The 17,227-nt window shown below is 38.4% G+C and overlaps 1 protein-coding gene across 1 annotated transcript in view; it reads right to left on the reverse strand.

The window, feature by feature from the left end:
* Positions 1–726: 726 nt before the first annotated feature.
* The window catches only part of LOC139421678 (guanine nucleotide exchange protein smcr8a-like), a 28,272-nt gene continuing 11,771 nt past the window's right edge, over positions 727–17,227 (reverse strand). Inside the window, exons 6-7 of the mRNA XM_071172769.1 lie at positions 3,077–3,301; positions 727–2,196 (exon numbers count right to left, since the gene is read on the reverse strand). Coding sequence (XP_071028870.1) covers positions 1,251–2,196; positions 3,077–3,301 — 1,171 coding nt within the window. The 3' untranslated portion in view covers positions 727–1,250. The remainder of the gene's footprint in view (positions 2,197–3,076; positions 3,302–17,227) is intronic.

A 17,227-nucleotide genomic window follows, 5' to 3' on the forward strand; every position in this document is an offset into this window, starting at 1 on the left:
AATCCAACTGAACAAAACAATGGGAACGCCGTTGCCATGGAAACACATCGGGGGTTAAGATCCCCAAGCTTCCTCATTGGGGGGGGGGGGGGGGGGGGCGACAAACCTAAATTAGCCTACAGTTAAGCTATTTTCTATTTCACACGATGTTGAGGTATAATGCTTGTGTGGACGTTAACATCAACTCATGTCATCGTCACCAATCAAGTGCATTCGTTTTTTTTTAAACGACATGACTACCATCAACAATTTCTGTATGCTAGCTATGCTACCAGCTTATACGAATGGGAGTTAGCATTTAGCAGTCACCTCTTCTTCTAAACCTGGGAAAGGGACAACTTCTACATGTTACGCAGGGAAAACAGTCCAATATAATCGGGACTTAAGTAAATACATTGTGGGTTTGTTACAAAACATAAATCGTGACAGATTTGACAAATTATCCTCTTTTGTTAGATTAGATGTGTTGAATGGGCACCAATCTGATCTTTTTACAACGTCAACGTTCCTAAGCAACTGTAGTAGTACTGTGGTTCCGTGGACAACATGCAACGTCACGGGAGACAGACCGGCACGAACACACACAGAACATGCCTCATATTAACGTTACACACACACACACACACACACTTCTCGCTCAGATCAGAAGGACGGTTCATAGTGACTTGTCAATCAATCTAAATCAGCGTCCAGGCTGATCAGCGTCCAGGCCCCCCCCCCCCCCCCGAGGTTAGGGCATTCATCGGAAGGAGGACTTGATGGACAGCATGAACACTGCTACATTACATTCACTAAACCCCCTCAGTCTCTCCTGGTTACCTAGGAGACAGAGACAGGCCCTCAGTCTCTCCTGATTACCTCGGAGACAGAGACAGGCCCTCAGTCCCTCCTGATTACCTAGGAGACAGAGACAGGCCCTCAGTCCCTCCTGATTACCTAGGAGACAGAGACAGGCCCTCAGTCTCTCCTGATTACCTAGGAGACAGAGACAGGCCCTCAGTCTCTCCTGATTACCTAGGAGACAGAGACAGGCCCTCAGTCTCTCCTGATTACCTAGGAGACAGAGACAGGCCCTCCCGTCTCTCCTGATTACCTAGGAGACAGAGACAGGCCCTCAGTCTCTCCTGGTTACCTAGGAGACAGAGACAGGCCCTCCCGTCTCCAACCCAGAGTGAATCTACCGCAGATCTGTCTCCTCCGGTGTTGTTTTGAGGACTTGAAGGCTCTCAGGAGATTCAACCCCCGTCAGATCAGATCTTGTATAAGAGACTGGTGGTGTAGTTAAAGGTGAAGCTGGGTGGAGCTCTGCTCCTAGTAGCAGACTGATGGATGGTAGGGTCTAGGTACTGCTCTGGGGTTATAGCGCCCCCAGTGGAAGGGTCTAGGTACTGCGCTGGGGTTATAGCACCCCCAGTGGTAGAGTCTACGCCCGTCTCTGGGGTTATAGCGCCCCCAGTGGTAGGCTCTACGCCCGTCTCTGGGGTTATAGCGCCCCCAGTGGTAGGGTCTAGGCCCATCTCTGGGGTTATACCGCCCCCAGTGGTAGAGTCTATGCCCGTCTCTGGGGTTATAGCGCCCCCAGTGGTAGGGTCTAGGTACTGCCCTGTATTCACTCTGCCTCCAGTATTAGACTCAGGGTCTTGTTGGTCTACAGCACCCCCTGTGGTAGGGTGTAGGTACTGCTCTGGGTTTATAGTGCCCCCAGTGGTAGGGTCTAGTATGTTGTTAGCTTCCAGGTCCTGCTGGTTGGTTCCAGGCGTGTTGTCCTTCTCCAGGTGGGGTTGTGTCGTAACAGCTCCTCCTGAGGTACTGTCCAGGTAGTGCTGTGTGATCAGCTGACTCAGGTACATCAGGATGGAACAGTCGTCTTCCCCAAGCCTGAGCTGATCCCTCAGGAAGCCTCTCGTCCTCTCCTCCACTTCCTGTCTCTGCTCCAGGTGGCTGATGGGAAGGTGGAGGTGATGCGTAAAGCTAAGGAGGAAGGCCCGGGAAGCCAGTCTACTGAGCACGTTCTGGAGATGAAGGAAGTAGGTGGAACCTCGGCGCAGATGGGTACGGTGGTCCGCCACGTTGGCCAGGAGGGTTCCGCGGTAGCCGGGGCAACGGAGGGTCTTCCGGTCGGCGTCCAGGACGGAGATGTAACGGCTGTAGCGAGACAGAGAGCAGAGCATGCTGGTCCCCACGGGAGACGCCATCCTGGGAGGTAAAGAGGGAGGAGAACCTCAGTCTGAGTGAGATGCACAGCGCCTCGTGAAAGTCTAGACATATTTTATATTGATTAATGGGGGAAAACGATCCCAAATAAATGCACTTTTTATACTTTAATTTAAGGCCGCAAAATGAGAACTATGCAAGGGGTGTGTAGACTTTAATTAGGCTGTCTGTATGAGTAGGAGCTAGGAGGCATGTCTACTGTATATAGGGTAGGAGCTAGGAGGCATGTCTACTGTATATAGGGTAGGAGCTAGGAGACACGTCTACTGTATATAAATGCACTTTTTATACTTTAATTTAAGGCCGCAAAATGAGAACTATGCAAGGGGTGTGTAGACTTTAATTAGGCTGTCTGTATGAGTAGGAGCTAGGAGGCATGTCTACTGTATATAGGGTAGGAGCTAGGAGGCATGTCTACTGTATATAGGGTAGGAGCTAGGAGGCATGTCTACTGTATATAGGGCAGGAGGAGGAGGCATGTCTACTGTATATAGGGTAGGAGCTAGGAGACATGTCTACTGTATATAGGGCAGTTGACTGTATATAGGCTAGTTATAACAGAACGTTGACCGTATATAGGCTAGTTATAACAGGAAGTTCACTGTATATAGGCTCGTTATAACAGGAAGTTCACCGTATATAGGCTAGTTATAACAGGAAGTAGACCGTAGATAGGCTAGTTATAACAGGAAGTTGACTGTATATGGGCTAGTTATAACAGGAAGTTGACTGTATATGGGCTAGTTATAACAGGAAGTGTTTCGGTCAAAAGATGCACAGACTGAAACCAGGACAGATGACAGCATCATGTCATGTGACAGCCTGCTGCTGTAGAACACAGGCACCGCCCCTTCCTCCTCACCTCTGCAGTCCTATGAGTTTCCATCGCTGTAGGTCAGTGAGGCTGAAGGGGCAGGACAACCAGGGCTGGACCCTCTCCCCACAGCGCCCGGGTCCAGGCACGTAGAGGGCTAGAGCGGACACCAGCCTCCTGACCCTCCCCTCCTCAGATCCCAGGACCACCAGGGTTCGACCACTCAGTAGGGACCACAGGGCATGCAGGGCAAACGGATACTGACGCACAAACCTGGAGGTAGAGACCGAGAGAGAGATGATCACGTTATTGGTCACATACACGTTTTTAGCAATGTTATTGAGGGTGTTCCTAGCTCCAACAGTGCAGTCATATCTAATGCTTGTGTTTCTAGCTCCAACAGTAACATCTAACTAAATGCTTGTGTTTCTAGCTCCAACAGTAACATCTAACTAAATGCTTGTGTTTCTAGCTCCAACAGTAATATCTAACTAAATGCTTGTGTTTCTAGCTCCAACATCAATATCTAACTAAATGATTGTGTTTCTAGCTCCAACAGCAATATCTAACTAAATGCTTGTGTTTCTAGCTCCAACAGTAATATCTAACTAAATGCTTGTGTTTCTAGCTCCAACAGCAATATCTAACTAAATGCTTGTGTTTCTAGCTCCAACAGCAATATCTAACTAAATGCTTGTGTTTCTAGCTCCAACAGCAATATCTAACTAAATGCTTGTGTTTCTAGCTCCAACAGCAATATCTAACTAAATGCTTGTGTTTCTAGCTCCAACAGCAATATCTAACTAAATGCTTGTGTTTCTAGCTCCAACAGCAATATCTAACTAAATGCTTGTGTTTCTAGCTCCAACAGCAATATCTAACTATATGCTTGTGTTTCTAGCTCCAACAGTCAGTAATATCTAACTAAATGCTGGTGTTCCCAGCTCCAACAGTAATATCTAACTAAATGCTTGTGTTTCTAGCTCCAACAGTCAGTAATATCTAACTAAATGCTTGTGTTCCTAGCTCCAACAGTACAGTAATATCTAATGCTTGTGTTTCTAGCTCCAACAGTAATATATAATGCTTGTGTTTCTAGCTCCAACAGTACAGTAATATCTAACTAAATGCATGTGTTTCTAGCTCCAACAGTACAGTAATATCTAATGCTTGTGTTTCTAGCTCCATCAGTACAGTAATATATAATGCTTGTGTTTCTAGCTCCATCAGTACAGTAATATATAATGCTTGTGTTTCTAGCTCCAACAGTACAGTAATATCTAATGCTTGTGTTTCTAGCTCCAACAGTACAGTAATATCTAATGCTTGTGTTTCTAGCTCCAACAGTACAGTAATATATAATGCTTGTGTTTCTAGCTCCATCAGTACAGTAATATCTAATGCTTGTGTTTCTAGCTCCATCAGTACAGTAATATATAATGCTTGTGTTTCTAGTTCCAACAGTACAGTAATATCTAATGCTTGTGTTTCTAGCTCCAACAGTACAGTAATATCTAACTAAATGCATGTGTTTCTAGCTCCATCAGTACAGTAATATCTAATGCTTGTGTTTCTAGCTCCAACAGTAATATATAATGCTTGTGTTTCTAGCTCCAACAGTACAGTAATATCTAACTAAATGCATGTGTTTCTAGCTCCAACAGTACAGTAATATCTAATGCTTGTGTTTCTAGCTCCATCAGTACAGTAATATATAATGCTTGTGTTTCTAGCTCCATCAGTACAGTAATATATAATGCTTGTGTTTCTAGCTCCAACAGTACAGTAATATCTAATGCTTGTGTTTCTAGCTCCAACAGTACAGTAATATCTAATGCTTGTGTTTCTAGCTCCAACAGTACAGTAATATATAATGCTTGTGTTTCTAGCTCCATCAGTACAGTAATATCTAATGCTTGTGTTTCTAGCTCCATCAGTACAGTAATATATAATGCTTGTGTTTCTAGTTCCAACAGTACAGTAATATCTAATGCTTGTGTTTCTAGCTCCAACAGTACAGTAATATCTAATGCTTGTGTTTCTAGCTCCAACAGTACAGTAATATCTAATGCTTGTGTTTCTAGCTCCAACAGTAATATATAATGCTTGTGTTTCTAGCTCCAACAGGAATATCTAATGCTTGTGTTTCTAGCTCCAACAGTGCAGTAATATCTAATGCTTGTGTTTCTAGCTCCAACAGTAATATCTAATGCTTGTGTTTCTAGCTCCCATCAGTACGGTAATATCTAATGCTTGTGTTTCTAGCTCCAACAGTGCAGTAATATATAATGCTTGTGTTTTTAGCTCCAACAGTGCAGTAATATACAATGCTTGTGTTTCTAGCTCCAACAGTGCAGTAATATCTAACTAAATGCTTGTGTTTCTAGCTCCAACAGTGCAGTAATATATAATGCTTGTGTTTCTAGCTCCAACAGTACAGTAATATCTAACTAAATGCTTGTGTTTCTAGCTCCAACAGTGCAGTAATATACAATGCTTGTGTTTCTAGCTCCAACAGTGCAGTAATATCTAATGCTTGTGTTTCTAGCTCCAACAGTACAGTAATATATAATGCTTGTGCTTCTAGCTCCAACAGTGCAGTAATATCTAATGCTTGTGTTTCTAGCTCCAACAGTAATATATAATGCTTGTGTTTCTAGCTCCAACAGTAATATCTAATGCTTGTGTTTCTAGCTCCAACAGTAATATCTAATGCTTGTGTTTCTAGCTCCAGTACAGTAATATCTAATGCTTGTGTTTCTAGCTCCAAAAGTAATATCTAATGCTTGTGTTTCTAGCTCCATCAGTACAGTAATATCTAATGCTTGTGTTTCTAGCTCCATCAGTACAGTAATATCTAATGCTTGTGTTTCTAGCTCCAACAGTGCAGTAATATCTAATGCTTGTGTTTCTAGCTCCATCAGTACAGTAATATCTAATGCTTGTGTTTCTAGCTCCAACAGTACAGTAATATCTAATGCTTGTGTTTCTAGCTCCATCAGTACAGTAATATCTAATGCTTGTGTTTCTAGCTCCAACAGTACAGTAATATCTAATGCTTGTGTTTCTAGCTCCATCAGTACAGTAATATATAATGCTTGTGTTTCTAGCTCCAACAGTACAGTAATATCTAATGCTTGTGTTTCTAGCTCCATCAGTACAGTAATATCTAATGCTTGTGTTTCTAGCTCCATCAGTACAGTAATATCTAATGCTTGTGTTTCTAGCTCCATCAGTACAGTAATATCTAATGCTTGTGTTTCTAGCTCCAACAGTACAGTAATATATAATGCTTGTGTTTCTAGCTCCAACAGTACAGTAATATCTAATGCTTGTGTTTCTAGCTCCAACAGTACAGTAATATCTAATGCTTGTGTTTCTAGCTCCATCAGTACAGTAATATATAATGCTTGTGTTTCTAGCTCCAACAGTGCAGTAATATCTAACTAAATGCTTGTGTTTCTAGCTCCAACAGTGCAGTAATATACAATGCTTGTGTTTCTAGCTCCAACAGTAATATATAATGCTTGTGTTTCTAGCTCCAACAGTGCAGTAATATACAATGCTTGTGTTTCTAGCTCCAACAGTACAGTAATATATAATGCTTGTGTTTCTAGCTCCAACAGTGCAGTAATATCTAATGCTTGTGTTTCTAGCTCCAACAGTAATATATAATGCTTGTGTTTCTAGCTCCAACAGTAATATCTAATGCTTGTGTTTCTAGCTCCAACAGTAATATCTAATGCTTGTGTTTCTAGCTCCATCAGTACAGTAATATCTAATGCTTGTGTTTCTAGCTCCAAAAGTAATATCTAATGCTTGTGTTTCTAGCTCCAACAGTACAGTAATATCTAATGCTTGTGTTTCTAGCTCCAACAGTGCAGTAATATCTAATGCTTGTGTTTCTAGCTCCATCAGTACAGTAATATCTAATGCTTGTGTTTCTAGCTCCATCAGTACAGTAATATCTAATGCTTGTGTTTCTAGCTCCAACAGTACAGTAATATCTAATGCTTGTGTTTCTAGCTCCATCAGTACAGTAATATATAATGCTTGTGTTTCTAGCTCCAACAGTACAGTAATATCTAATGCTTGTGTTTCTAGCTCCATCAGTACAGTAATATCTAATGCTTGTGTTTCTAGCTCCAACAGTACAATCTAATGCTTGTGTTTCTAGCTCCAACAGTACAGTAATATCTAATGCTTGTGTTTCTAGCTCCATCAGTACAGTAATATATAATGCTTGTGTTTCAAGCTCCAACAGTGCAGTAATATCTAATGCTTGTGTTTCTAGCTCCAACAGTACAGTAATATCTAATGCTTGTGTTTCTAGCTCCAACAGTGCAGTAATATCTAATGCTTGTGTTTCTAGCTCCAACAGTAATATATAATGCTTGTGTTTCTAGCTCCATCAGTACAGTAATATATAAAATGCTTGTGTTTCTAGCTCCATCAGTATAGTAATATCTAATGCTTGTGTTTCTAGCTCCAACAGTAATATCTAATGCTTGTGTTCCTAGCTCCATCAGTACAGTAATATATAATGCTTGTGTTTCTAGCTCCAACAGTAATATCTAACTAAATGCTTGTGTTTCTAGCTCCAACAGTAACATCTAACTAAATGCTTGTGTTTCTAGCTCCAACAGTAATATCTAATGCTTGTGTTTCTAGCTCCAACAGTAATATATAATGCTTGTATTTCTAGATCCAACAGTAATATATAATGCTTGTGTTTCTAGCTCCAACAGTAATATCTAATGCTTGTGTTTCTAGCTCCAACAGTATAGTAATATCTAATGCTTGTTTTTCTAGCTCCAACAGTAATATATAATGCTTGTGTTTCTAGCTCCAACAGTACAGTAATATCTAATGCTTGTGTTTCTAGCTCCAACAGTCAGTAATATCTAATGCTTGTGTTTCTAGCTCCAACAGTACAGTAATATCTAATGCTTGTGTTTCTAGCTCCAACAGTACAGTAATATCTAATGCTTGTGTTTCTAGCTCCAACAGTACAGTAATATATAATGCCTGTGTTTCTAGCTCCATCAGTACAGTAATATATAATGCTTGTGTTTCTAGCTCCAACAGTACAGTAATATATAATGCTTGTGTTTCTAGCTCCATCAGTACAGTAATATCTAATGCTTGTGTTTCTAGCTCCAACAGTACAGTAATATCTTATGCTTGTGTTTCTAGCTCCAACAGTACAGTAATATATAATGCTTGTGTTTCTAGCTCCAACAGTGCAGTAATATCTAATGCTTGTGTTTCTAGCTCCAACAGTACAGTAATATACAATGCTTGTGTTTCTAGCTCCAACAGAGCAGTAATATCTAATGCTTGTGTTTCTAGCTCCAACAGTCAGTAATATATAATGCTTGTGTTTCTAGCTCCAACAGTGCAGTAATATCTAATGCTTGTGTTTCTAGCTCCAACAGTAATATATAATGCTTGTGTTTCTAGCTCCAACAGTGCAGTAATATCTAATGCTTGTGTTTCTAGCTCCAACAGTAATATATAATGCTTGTGTTTCTAGCTCCAACAGTCAGTAATATCTAATGCTTGTGTTTCTAGCTCCAACAGTAATATCTAATGCTTGTGTTTCTAGCTCCAACAGTGCAGTAATATCTAATGCTTGTGTTTCTAGCTCCAACAGTGCAGTAATATCTAATGCTTGTGTTTCTAGCTCCAACAGTAATATATAATGCTTGTGTTTCTAGCTCCAACAGTACAGTAATATATAATGCTTGTGTTTCTAGCTCCATCAGTACAGTAATATCTAATGCTTGTGTTTCTAGCTCCAAGAGGTAATATCTAATGCTTGTGTTTCTAGCTCCAACAGTAATATCTAATGCTTGTGTTTCTAGCTCCATCAGTACGGTAATATCTAATGCTTGTGTTTCTAGCTCCATCAGTACAGTAATATCTAATGCCTGTGTTTCTAGCTCCAACAGTGCAGTAATATCTAATGCTTGTGTTTCTAGCTCCAACAGTGCAGTAATATCTAATGCTTGTGTTTCTAGCTCCAACAGTACAGTAATATCTAATGCTTGTGTTTCTAGCTCCAACAGTAATATCTAATGCTTGTGTTTCTAGCTCCAACAGTAATATCTAATGCTTGTGTTTCTAGCTCCAACAGTAATATATAATGCTTGTGTTTCTAGCTCCAACAGTAATATCTAATGCTTGTGTTTCTAGCTCCAACAGTACAGTAATATCTAATGCTTGTGTTTCTAGCTCCATCAGTACAGTAATATATAATGCTTGTGTTTCTAGCTCCAACAGTACAGTAATATCTAATGCTTGTGTTTCTAGCTCCAACAGTAATATCTAATGCTTGTGTTTCTAGCTCCATCAGTACAGTAATATCTAATGCTTGTGTTTCTAGCTCCAACAGTGCAGTAATATCTAATGCTTGTGTTTCTAGCTCCAACAGTAATATATAATGCTTGTGTTTCTAGCTCCAACAGTACAGTAATATATAATGCTTGTGTTTCTAGCTCCATCAGTACAGTAATATCTAATGCTTGTGTTTCTAGCTCCAAGAGGTAATATCTAATGCTTGTGTTTCTAGCTCCAACAGTAATATCTAATGCTTGTGTTTCTAGCTCCATCAGTACGGTAATATCTAATGCTTGTGTTTCTAGCTCCATCAGTACAGTAATATCTAATGCCTGTGTTTCTAGCTCCAACAGTGCAGTAATATCTAATGCTTGTGTTTCTAGCTCCAACAGTGCAGTAATATCTAATGCTTGTGTTTCTAGCTCCAACAGTACAGTAATATCTAATGCTTGTGTTTCTAGCTCCAACAGTAATATCTAATGCTTGTGTTTCTAGCTCCAACAGTAATATCTAATGCTTGTGTTTCTAGCTCCAACAGTAATATATAATGCTTGTGTTTCTAGCTCCAACAGTAATATCTAATGCTTGTGTTTCTAGCTCCAACAGTACAGTAATATCTAATGCTTGTGTTTCTAGCTCCATCAGTACAGTAATATATAATGCTTGTGTTTCTAGCTCCAACAGTACAGTAATATCTAATGCTTGTGTTTCTAGCTCCAACAGTAATATCTAATGCTTGTGTTTCTAGCTCCATCAGTACAGTAATATCTAATGCTTGTGTTTCTAGCTCCAACAGTACAGTAATATATAATGCTTGTGTTTCTAGCTCCAACAGTACAGTAATATATAATGCTTGTGTTTCTAGCTCCAACAGTACAGTAATATCTAATGCTTGTGTTTCTAGCTCCAACAGTACAGTAATATATAATGCTTGTGTTTCTAGCTTCATCAGTACAGTAATATATAATGCTTGTGTTTCTAGCTCCAACAGTGCAGTAATATCTAATGCTTGTGTTTCTAGCTCCAACAGTAATATCTAATGCTTGTGTTTCTAGCTCCATCAGTACGGTAATATCAAATGCTTGTGTTTCTAGCTCCATCAGTACAGTAATATCTAATGCTTGTGTTTCTAGCTCCAACAGTACAGTAATATATAATGCCTGTGTTTCTAGCTCCATCAGTACAGTAATATATAATGCTTGTGTTTCTAGCTCCAACAGTACAGTAATATCTAATGCTTGTGTTTCTAGCTCCAACAGTAATATATAATGCTTGTGTTTCTAGCTCCATCAGTACAGTAATATATAATGCTTGTGTTTCTAGCTCCATCAGTACAGTAATATCTAATGCTTGTGTTTCTAGCTCCAACAGTCAGTAATATATAATGCTTGTGTTTCTAGCTCCAACAGTGCAGTAATATCTAATGCTTGTGTTTCTAGCTCCAACAGTGCAGTAATATCTAATGTTTGTGTTTCTAGCTCCATCAGTACAGTAATATCTAATGCTTGTGTTTCTAGCTCCAACAGTGCAGTAATATCTAATGCTTGTGTTTCTAGCTCCAACAGTGCAGTAATATCTAATGCTTGTGTTTCTAGCTCCAACAGTAATATATAATGCTTGTGTTTCTAGCTCCAACAGTACAGTAATATATAATGCTTGTGTTTCTAGCTCCATCAGTACAGTAATATCTAATGCTTGTGTTTCTAGCTCCAACAGTAATATCTAATGCTTGTGTTTCTAGCTCCAACAGTAATATCTAATGCTTGTGTTTCTAGCTCCATCAGTACGGTAATATCTAATGCTTGTGTTTCTAGCTCCATCAGTACAGTAATATCTAATGCCTGTGTTTCTAGCTCCAACAGTGCAGTAATATCTAATGCTTGTGTTTCTAGCTCCAACAGTGCAGTAATATCTAATGCTTGTGTTTCTAGCTCCAACAGTACAGTAATATCTAATGCTTGTGTTTCTAGCTCCAACAGTAATATCTAATGCTTGTGTTTCTAGCTCCAACAGTAATATCTAATGCTTGTGTTTCTAGCTCCAACAGTAATATATAATGCTTGTGTTTCTAGCTCCAACAGTAATATCTAATGCTTGTGTTTCTAGCTCCAACAGTACAGTAATATCTAATGCTTGTGTTTCTAGCTCCATCAGTACAGTAATATATAATGCTTGTGTTTCTAGCTCCAACAGTACAGTAATATCTAATGCTTGTGTTTCTAGCTCCAACAGTAATATCTAATGCTTGTGTTTCTAGCTCCATCAGTACAGTAATATCTAATGCTTGTGTTTCTAGCTCCAACAGTACAGTAATATATAATGCTTGTGTTTCTAGCTCCAACAGTACAGTAATATATAATGCTTGTGTTTCTAGCTCCAACAGTACAGTAATATCTAATGCTTGTGTTTCTAGCTCCAACAGTACAGTAATATATAATGCTTGTGTTTCTAGCTTCATCAGTACAGTAATATATAATGCTTGTGTTTCTAGCTCCAACAGTGCAGTAATATCTAATGCTTGTGTTTCTAGCTCCAACAGTAATATCTAATGCTTGTGTTTCTAGCTCCATCAGTACGGTAATATCAAATGCTTGTGTTTCTAGCTCCATCAGTACAGTAATATCTAATGCTTGTGTTTCTAGCTCCAACAGTACAGTAATATATAATGCCTGTGTTTCTAGCTCCATCAGTACAGTAATATATAATGCTTGTGTTTCTAGCTCCAACAGTACAGTAATATCTAATGCTTGTGTTTCTAGCTCCAACAGTAATATATAATGCTTGTGTTTCTAGCTCCATCAGTACAGTAATATATAATGCTTGTGTTTCTAGCTCCATCAGTACAGTAATATCTAATGCTTGTGTTTCTAGCTCCAACAGTCAGTAATATATAATGCTTGTGTTTCTAGCTCCAACAGTGCAGTAATATCTAATGCTTGTGTTTCTAGCTCCAACAGTGCAGTAATATCTAATGTTTGTGTTTCTAGCTCCATCAGTACAGTAATATCTAATGCTTGTGTTTCTAGCTCCAACAGTGCAGTAATATCTAATGCTTGTGTTTCTAGCTCCAACAGTGCAGTAATATATAATGCTTGTGTTTCTAGCTCCAACAGTACAGTAATATCTAACTAAATGCTTGTGTTTCTAGCTCCAACAGTGCAGTAATATACAATGCTTGTGTTTCTAGCTCCAACAGTGCAGTAATATCTAATGCTTGTGTTTCTAGCTCCAACAGTACAGTAATATATAATGCTTGTGCTTCTAGCTCCAACAGTGCAGTAATATCTAATGCTTGTGTTTCTAGCTCCAACAGTAATATATAATGCTTGTGTTTCTAGCTCCAACAGTAATATCTAATGCTTGTGTTTCTAGCTCCAACAGTAATATCTAATGCTTGTGTTTCTAGCTCCATCAGTACAGTAATATCTAATGCTTGTGTTTCTAGCTCCAAAAGTAATATCTAATGCTTGTGTTTCTAGCTCCATCAGTACAGTAATATCTAATGCTTGTGTTTCTAGCTCCATCAGTACAGTAATATCTAATGCTTGTGTTTCTAGCTCCAACAGTGCAGTAATATCTAATGCTTGTGTTTCTAGCTCCATCAGTACAGTAATATCTAATGCTTGTGTTTCTAGCTCCAACAGTACAGTAATATCTAATGCTTGTGTTTCTAGCTCCATCAGTACAGTAATATCTAATGCTTGTGTTTCTAGCTCCAACAGTACAGTAATATCTAATGCTTGTGTTTCTAGCTCCATCAGTACAGTAATATATAATGCTTGTGTTTCTAGCTCCAACAGTACAGTAATATCTAATGCTTGTGTTTCTAGCTCCATCAGTACAGTAATATCTAATGCTTGTGTTTCTAGCTCCATCAGTACAGTAATATCTAATGCTTGTGTTTCTAGCTCCATCAGTACAGTAATATCTAATGCTTGTGTTTCTAGCTCCAACAGTACAGTAATATATAATGCTTGTGTTTCTAGCTCCAACAGTACAGTAATATCTAATGCTTGTGTTTCTAGCTCCAACAGTACAGTAATATCTAATGCTTGTGTTTCTAGCTCCATCAGTACAGTAATATATAATGCTTGTGTTTCTAGCTCCAACAGTGCAGTAATATCTAACTAAATGCTTGTGTTTCTAGCTCCAACAGTGCAGTAATATACAATGCTTGTGTTTCTAGCTCCAACAGTAATATATAATGCTTGTGTTTCTAGCTCCAACAGTGCAGTAATATACAATGCTTGTGTTTCTAGCTCCAACAGTACAGTAATATATAATGCTTGTGTTTCTAGCTCCAACAGTGCAGTAATATCTAATGCTTGTGTTTCTAGCTCCAACAGTAATATATAATGCTTGTGTTTCTAGCTCCAACAGTAATATCTAATGCTTGTGTTTCTAGCTCCAACAGTAATATCTAATGCTTGTGTTTCTAGCTCCATCAGTACAGTAATATCTAATGCTTGTGTTTCTAGCTCCAAAAGTAATATCTAATGCTTGTGTTTCTAGCTCCAACAGTACAGTAATATCTAATGCTTGTGTTTCTAGCTCCAACAGTGCAGTAATATCTAATGCTTGTGTTTCTAGCTCCATCAGTACAGTAATATCTAATGCTTGTGTTTCTAGCTCCATCAGTACAGTAATATCTAATGCTTGTGTTTCTAGCTCCAACAGTACAGTAATATCTAATGCTTGTGTTTCTAGCTCCATAGTACAGTAATATATAATGCTTGTGTTTCTAGCTCCAACAGTACAGTAATATCTAATGCTTGTGTTTCTAGCTCCATCAGTACAGTAATATCTAATGCTTGTGTTTCTAGCTCCAACAGTACAATCTAATGCTTGTGTTTCTAGCTCCAACAGTACAGTAATATCTAATGCTTGTGTTTCTAGCTCCATCAGTACAGTAATATATAATGCTTGTGTTTCAAGCTCCAACAGTGCAGTAATATCTAATGCTTGTGTTTCTAGCTCCAACAGTACAGTAATATCTAATGCTTGTGTTTCTAGCTCCAACAGTGCAGTAATATCTAATGCTTGTGTTTCTAGCTCCAACAGTAATATATAATGCTTGTGTTTCTAGCTCCATCAGTACAGTAATATATAAAATGCTTGTGTTTCTAGCTCCATCAGTATAGTAATATCTAATGCTTGTGTTTCTAGCTCCAACAGTAATATCTAATGCTTGTGTTCCTAGCTCCATCAGTACAGTAATATATAATGCTTGTGTTTCTAGCTCCAACAGTAATATCTAACTAAATGCTTGTGTTTCTAGCTCCAACAGTAACATCTAACTAAATGCTTGTGTTTCTAGCTCCAACAGTAATATCTAATGCTTGTGTTTCTAGCTCCAACAGTAATATATAATGCTTGTATTTCTAGATCCAACAGTAATATATAATGCTTGTGTTTCTAGCTCCAACAGTAATATCTAATGCTTGTGTTTCTAGCTCCAACAGTATAGTAATATCTAATGCTTGTTTTTCTAGCTCCAACAGTAATATATAATGCTTGTGTTTCTAGCTCCAACAGTACAGTAATATCTAATGCTTGTGTTTCTAGCTCCAACAGTCAGTAATATCTAATGCTTGTGTTTCTAGCTCCAACAGTACAGTAATATCTAATGCTTGTGTTTCTAGCTCCAACAGTACAGTAATATCTAATGCTTGTGTTTCTAGCTCCAACAGTACAGTAATATATAATGCCTGTGTTTCTAGCTCCATCAGTACAGTAATATATAATGCTTGTGTTTCTAGCTCCAACAGTACAGTAATATATAATGCTTGTGTTTCTAGCTCCATCAGTACAGTAATATCTAATGCTTGTGTTTCTAGCTCCAACAGTACAGTAATATCTTATGCTTGTGTTTCTAGCTCCAACAGTACAGTAATATATAATGCTTGTGTTTCTAGCTCCAACAGTGCAGTAATATCTAATGCTTGTGTTTCTAGCTCCAACAGTACAGTAATATACAATGCTTGTGTTTCTAGCTCCAACAGAGCAGTAATATCTAATGCTTGTGTTTCTAGCTCCAACAGTCAGTAATATATAATGCTTGTGTTTCTAGCTCCAACAGTGCAGTAATATCTAATGCTTGTGTTTCTAGCTCCAACAGTAATATATAATGCTTGTGTTTCTAGCTCCAACAGTGCAGTAATATCTAATGCTTGTGTTTCTAGCTCCAACAGTAATATATAATGCTTGTGTTTCTAGCTCCAACAGTCAGTAATATCTAATGCTTGTGTTTCTAGCTCCAACAGTAATATCTAATGCTTGTGTTTCTAGCTCCAACAGTGCAGTAATATCTAATGCTTGTGTTTCTAGCTCCAACAGTGCAGTAATATCTAATGCTTGTGTTTCTAGCTCCAACAGTAATATATAATGCTTGTGTTTCTAGCTCCAACAGTACAGTAATATATAATGCTTGTGTTTCTAGCTCCATCAGTACAGTAATATCTAATGCTTGTGTTTCTAGCTCCAAGAGGTAATATCTAATGCTTGTGTTTCTAGCTCCAACAGTAATATCTAATGCTTGTGTTTCTAGCTCCATCAGTACGGTAATATCTAATGCTTGTGTTTCTAGCTCCATCAGTACAGTAATATCTAATGCCTGTGTTTCTAGCTCCAACAGTGCAGTAATATCTAATGCTTGTGTTTCTAGCTCCAACAGTGCAGTAATATCTAATGCTTGTGTTTCTAGCTCCAACAGTACAGTAATATCTAATGCTTGTGTTTCTAGCTCCAACAGTAATATCTAATGCTTGTGTTTCTAGCTCCAACAGTAATATCTAATGCTTGTGTTTCTAGCTCCAACAGTAATATATAATGCTTGTGGTTCTAGCTCCAACAGTAATATCTAATGCTTGTGTTTCTAGCTCCAACAGTACAGTAATATCTAATGCTTGTGTTTCTAGCTCCATCAGTACAGTAATATATAATGCTTGTGTTTCTAGCTCCAACAGTACAGTAATATCTAATGCTTGTGTTTCTAGCTCCAACAGTAATATCTAATGCTTGTGTTTCTAGCTCCATCAGTACAGTAATATCTAATGCTTGTGTTTCTAGCTCCAACAGTACAGTAATATATAATGCTTGTGTTTCTAGCTCCAACAGTACAGTAATATATAATGCTTGTGTTTCTAGCTCCAACAGTACAGTAATATCTAATGCTTGTGTTTCTAGCTTCATCAGTACAGTAATATATAATGCTTGTGTTTCTAGCTCCAACAGTGCAGTAATATCTAATGCTTGTGTTTCTAGCTCCAACAGTAATATCTAATGCTTGTGTTTCTAGCTCCATCAGTACGGTAATATCAAATGCTTGTGTTTCTAGCTCCATCAGTACAGTAATATCTAATGCTTGTGTTTCTAGCTCCAACAGTACAGTAATATATAATGCCTGTGTTTCTAGCTCCATCAGTACAGTAATATATAATGCTTGTGTTTCTAGCTCCAACAGTACAGTAATATCTAATGCTTGTGTTTCTAGCTCCAACAGTAATATATAATGCTTGTGTTTCTAGCTCCATCAGTACAGTAATATATAATGCTTGTGTTTCTAGCTCCATCAGTACAGTAATATCTAATGCTTGTGTTTCTAGCTCCAACAGTCAGTAATATATAATGCTTGTGTTTCTAGCTCCAACAGTGCAGTAATATCTAATGCTTGTGTTTCTAGCTCCAACAGTGCAGTAATATCTAATGTTTGTGTTTCTAGCTCCATCAGTACAGTAATATCTAATGCTTGTGTTTCTAGCTCCAACAGTGCAGTAATATCTAATGCTTGTGTTTCTAGCTCCAACAGTGCAGTAATATCTAATGCTTGTGTTTCTAGCTCCAACAGTAATATATAAT

Source organism: Oncorhynchus clarkii, chromosome 12, assembly GCF_045791955.1.
Source record: "Oncorhynchus clarkii lewisi isolate Uvic-CL-2024 chromosome 12, UVic_Ocla_1.0, whole genome shotgun sequence".
NCBI lineage: Eukaryota > Metazoa > Chordata > Actinopteri > Salmoniformes > Salmonidae > Oncorhynchus > Oncorhynchus clarkii.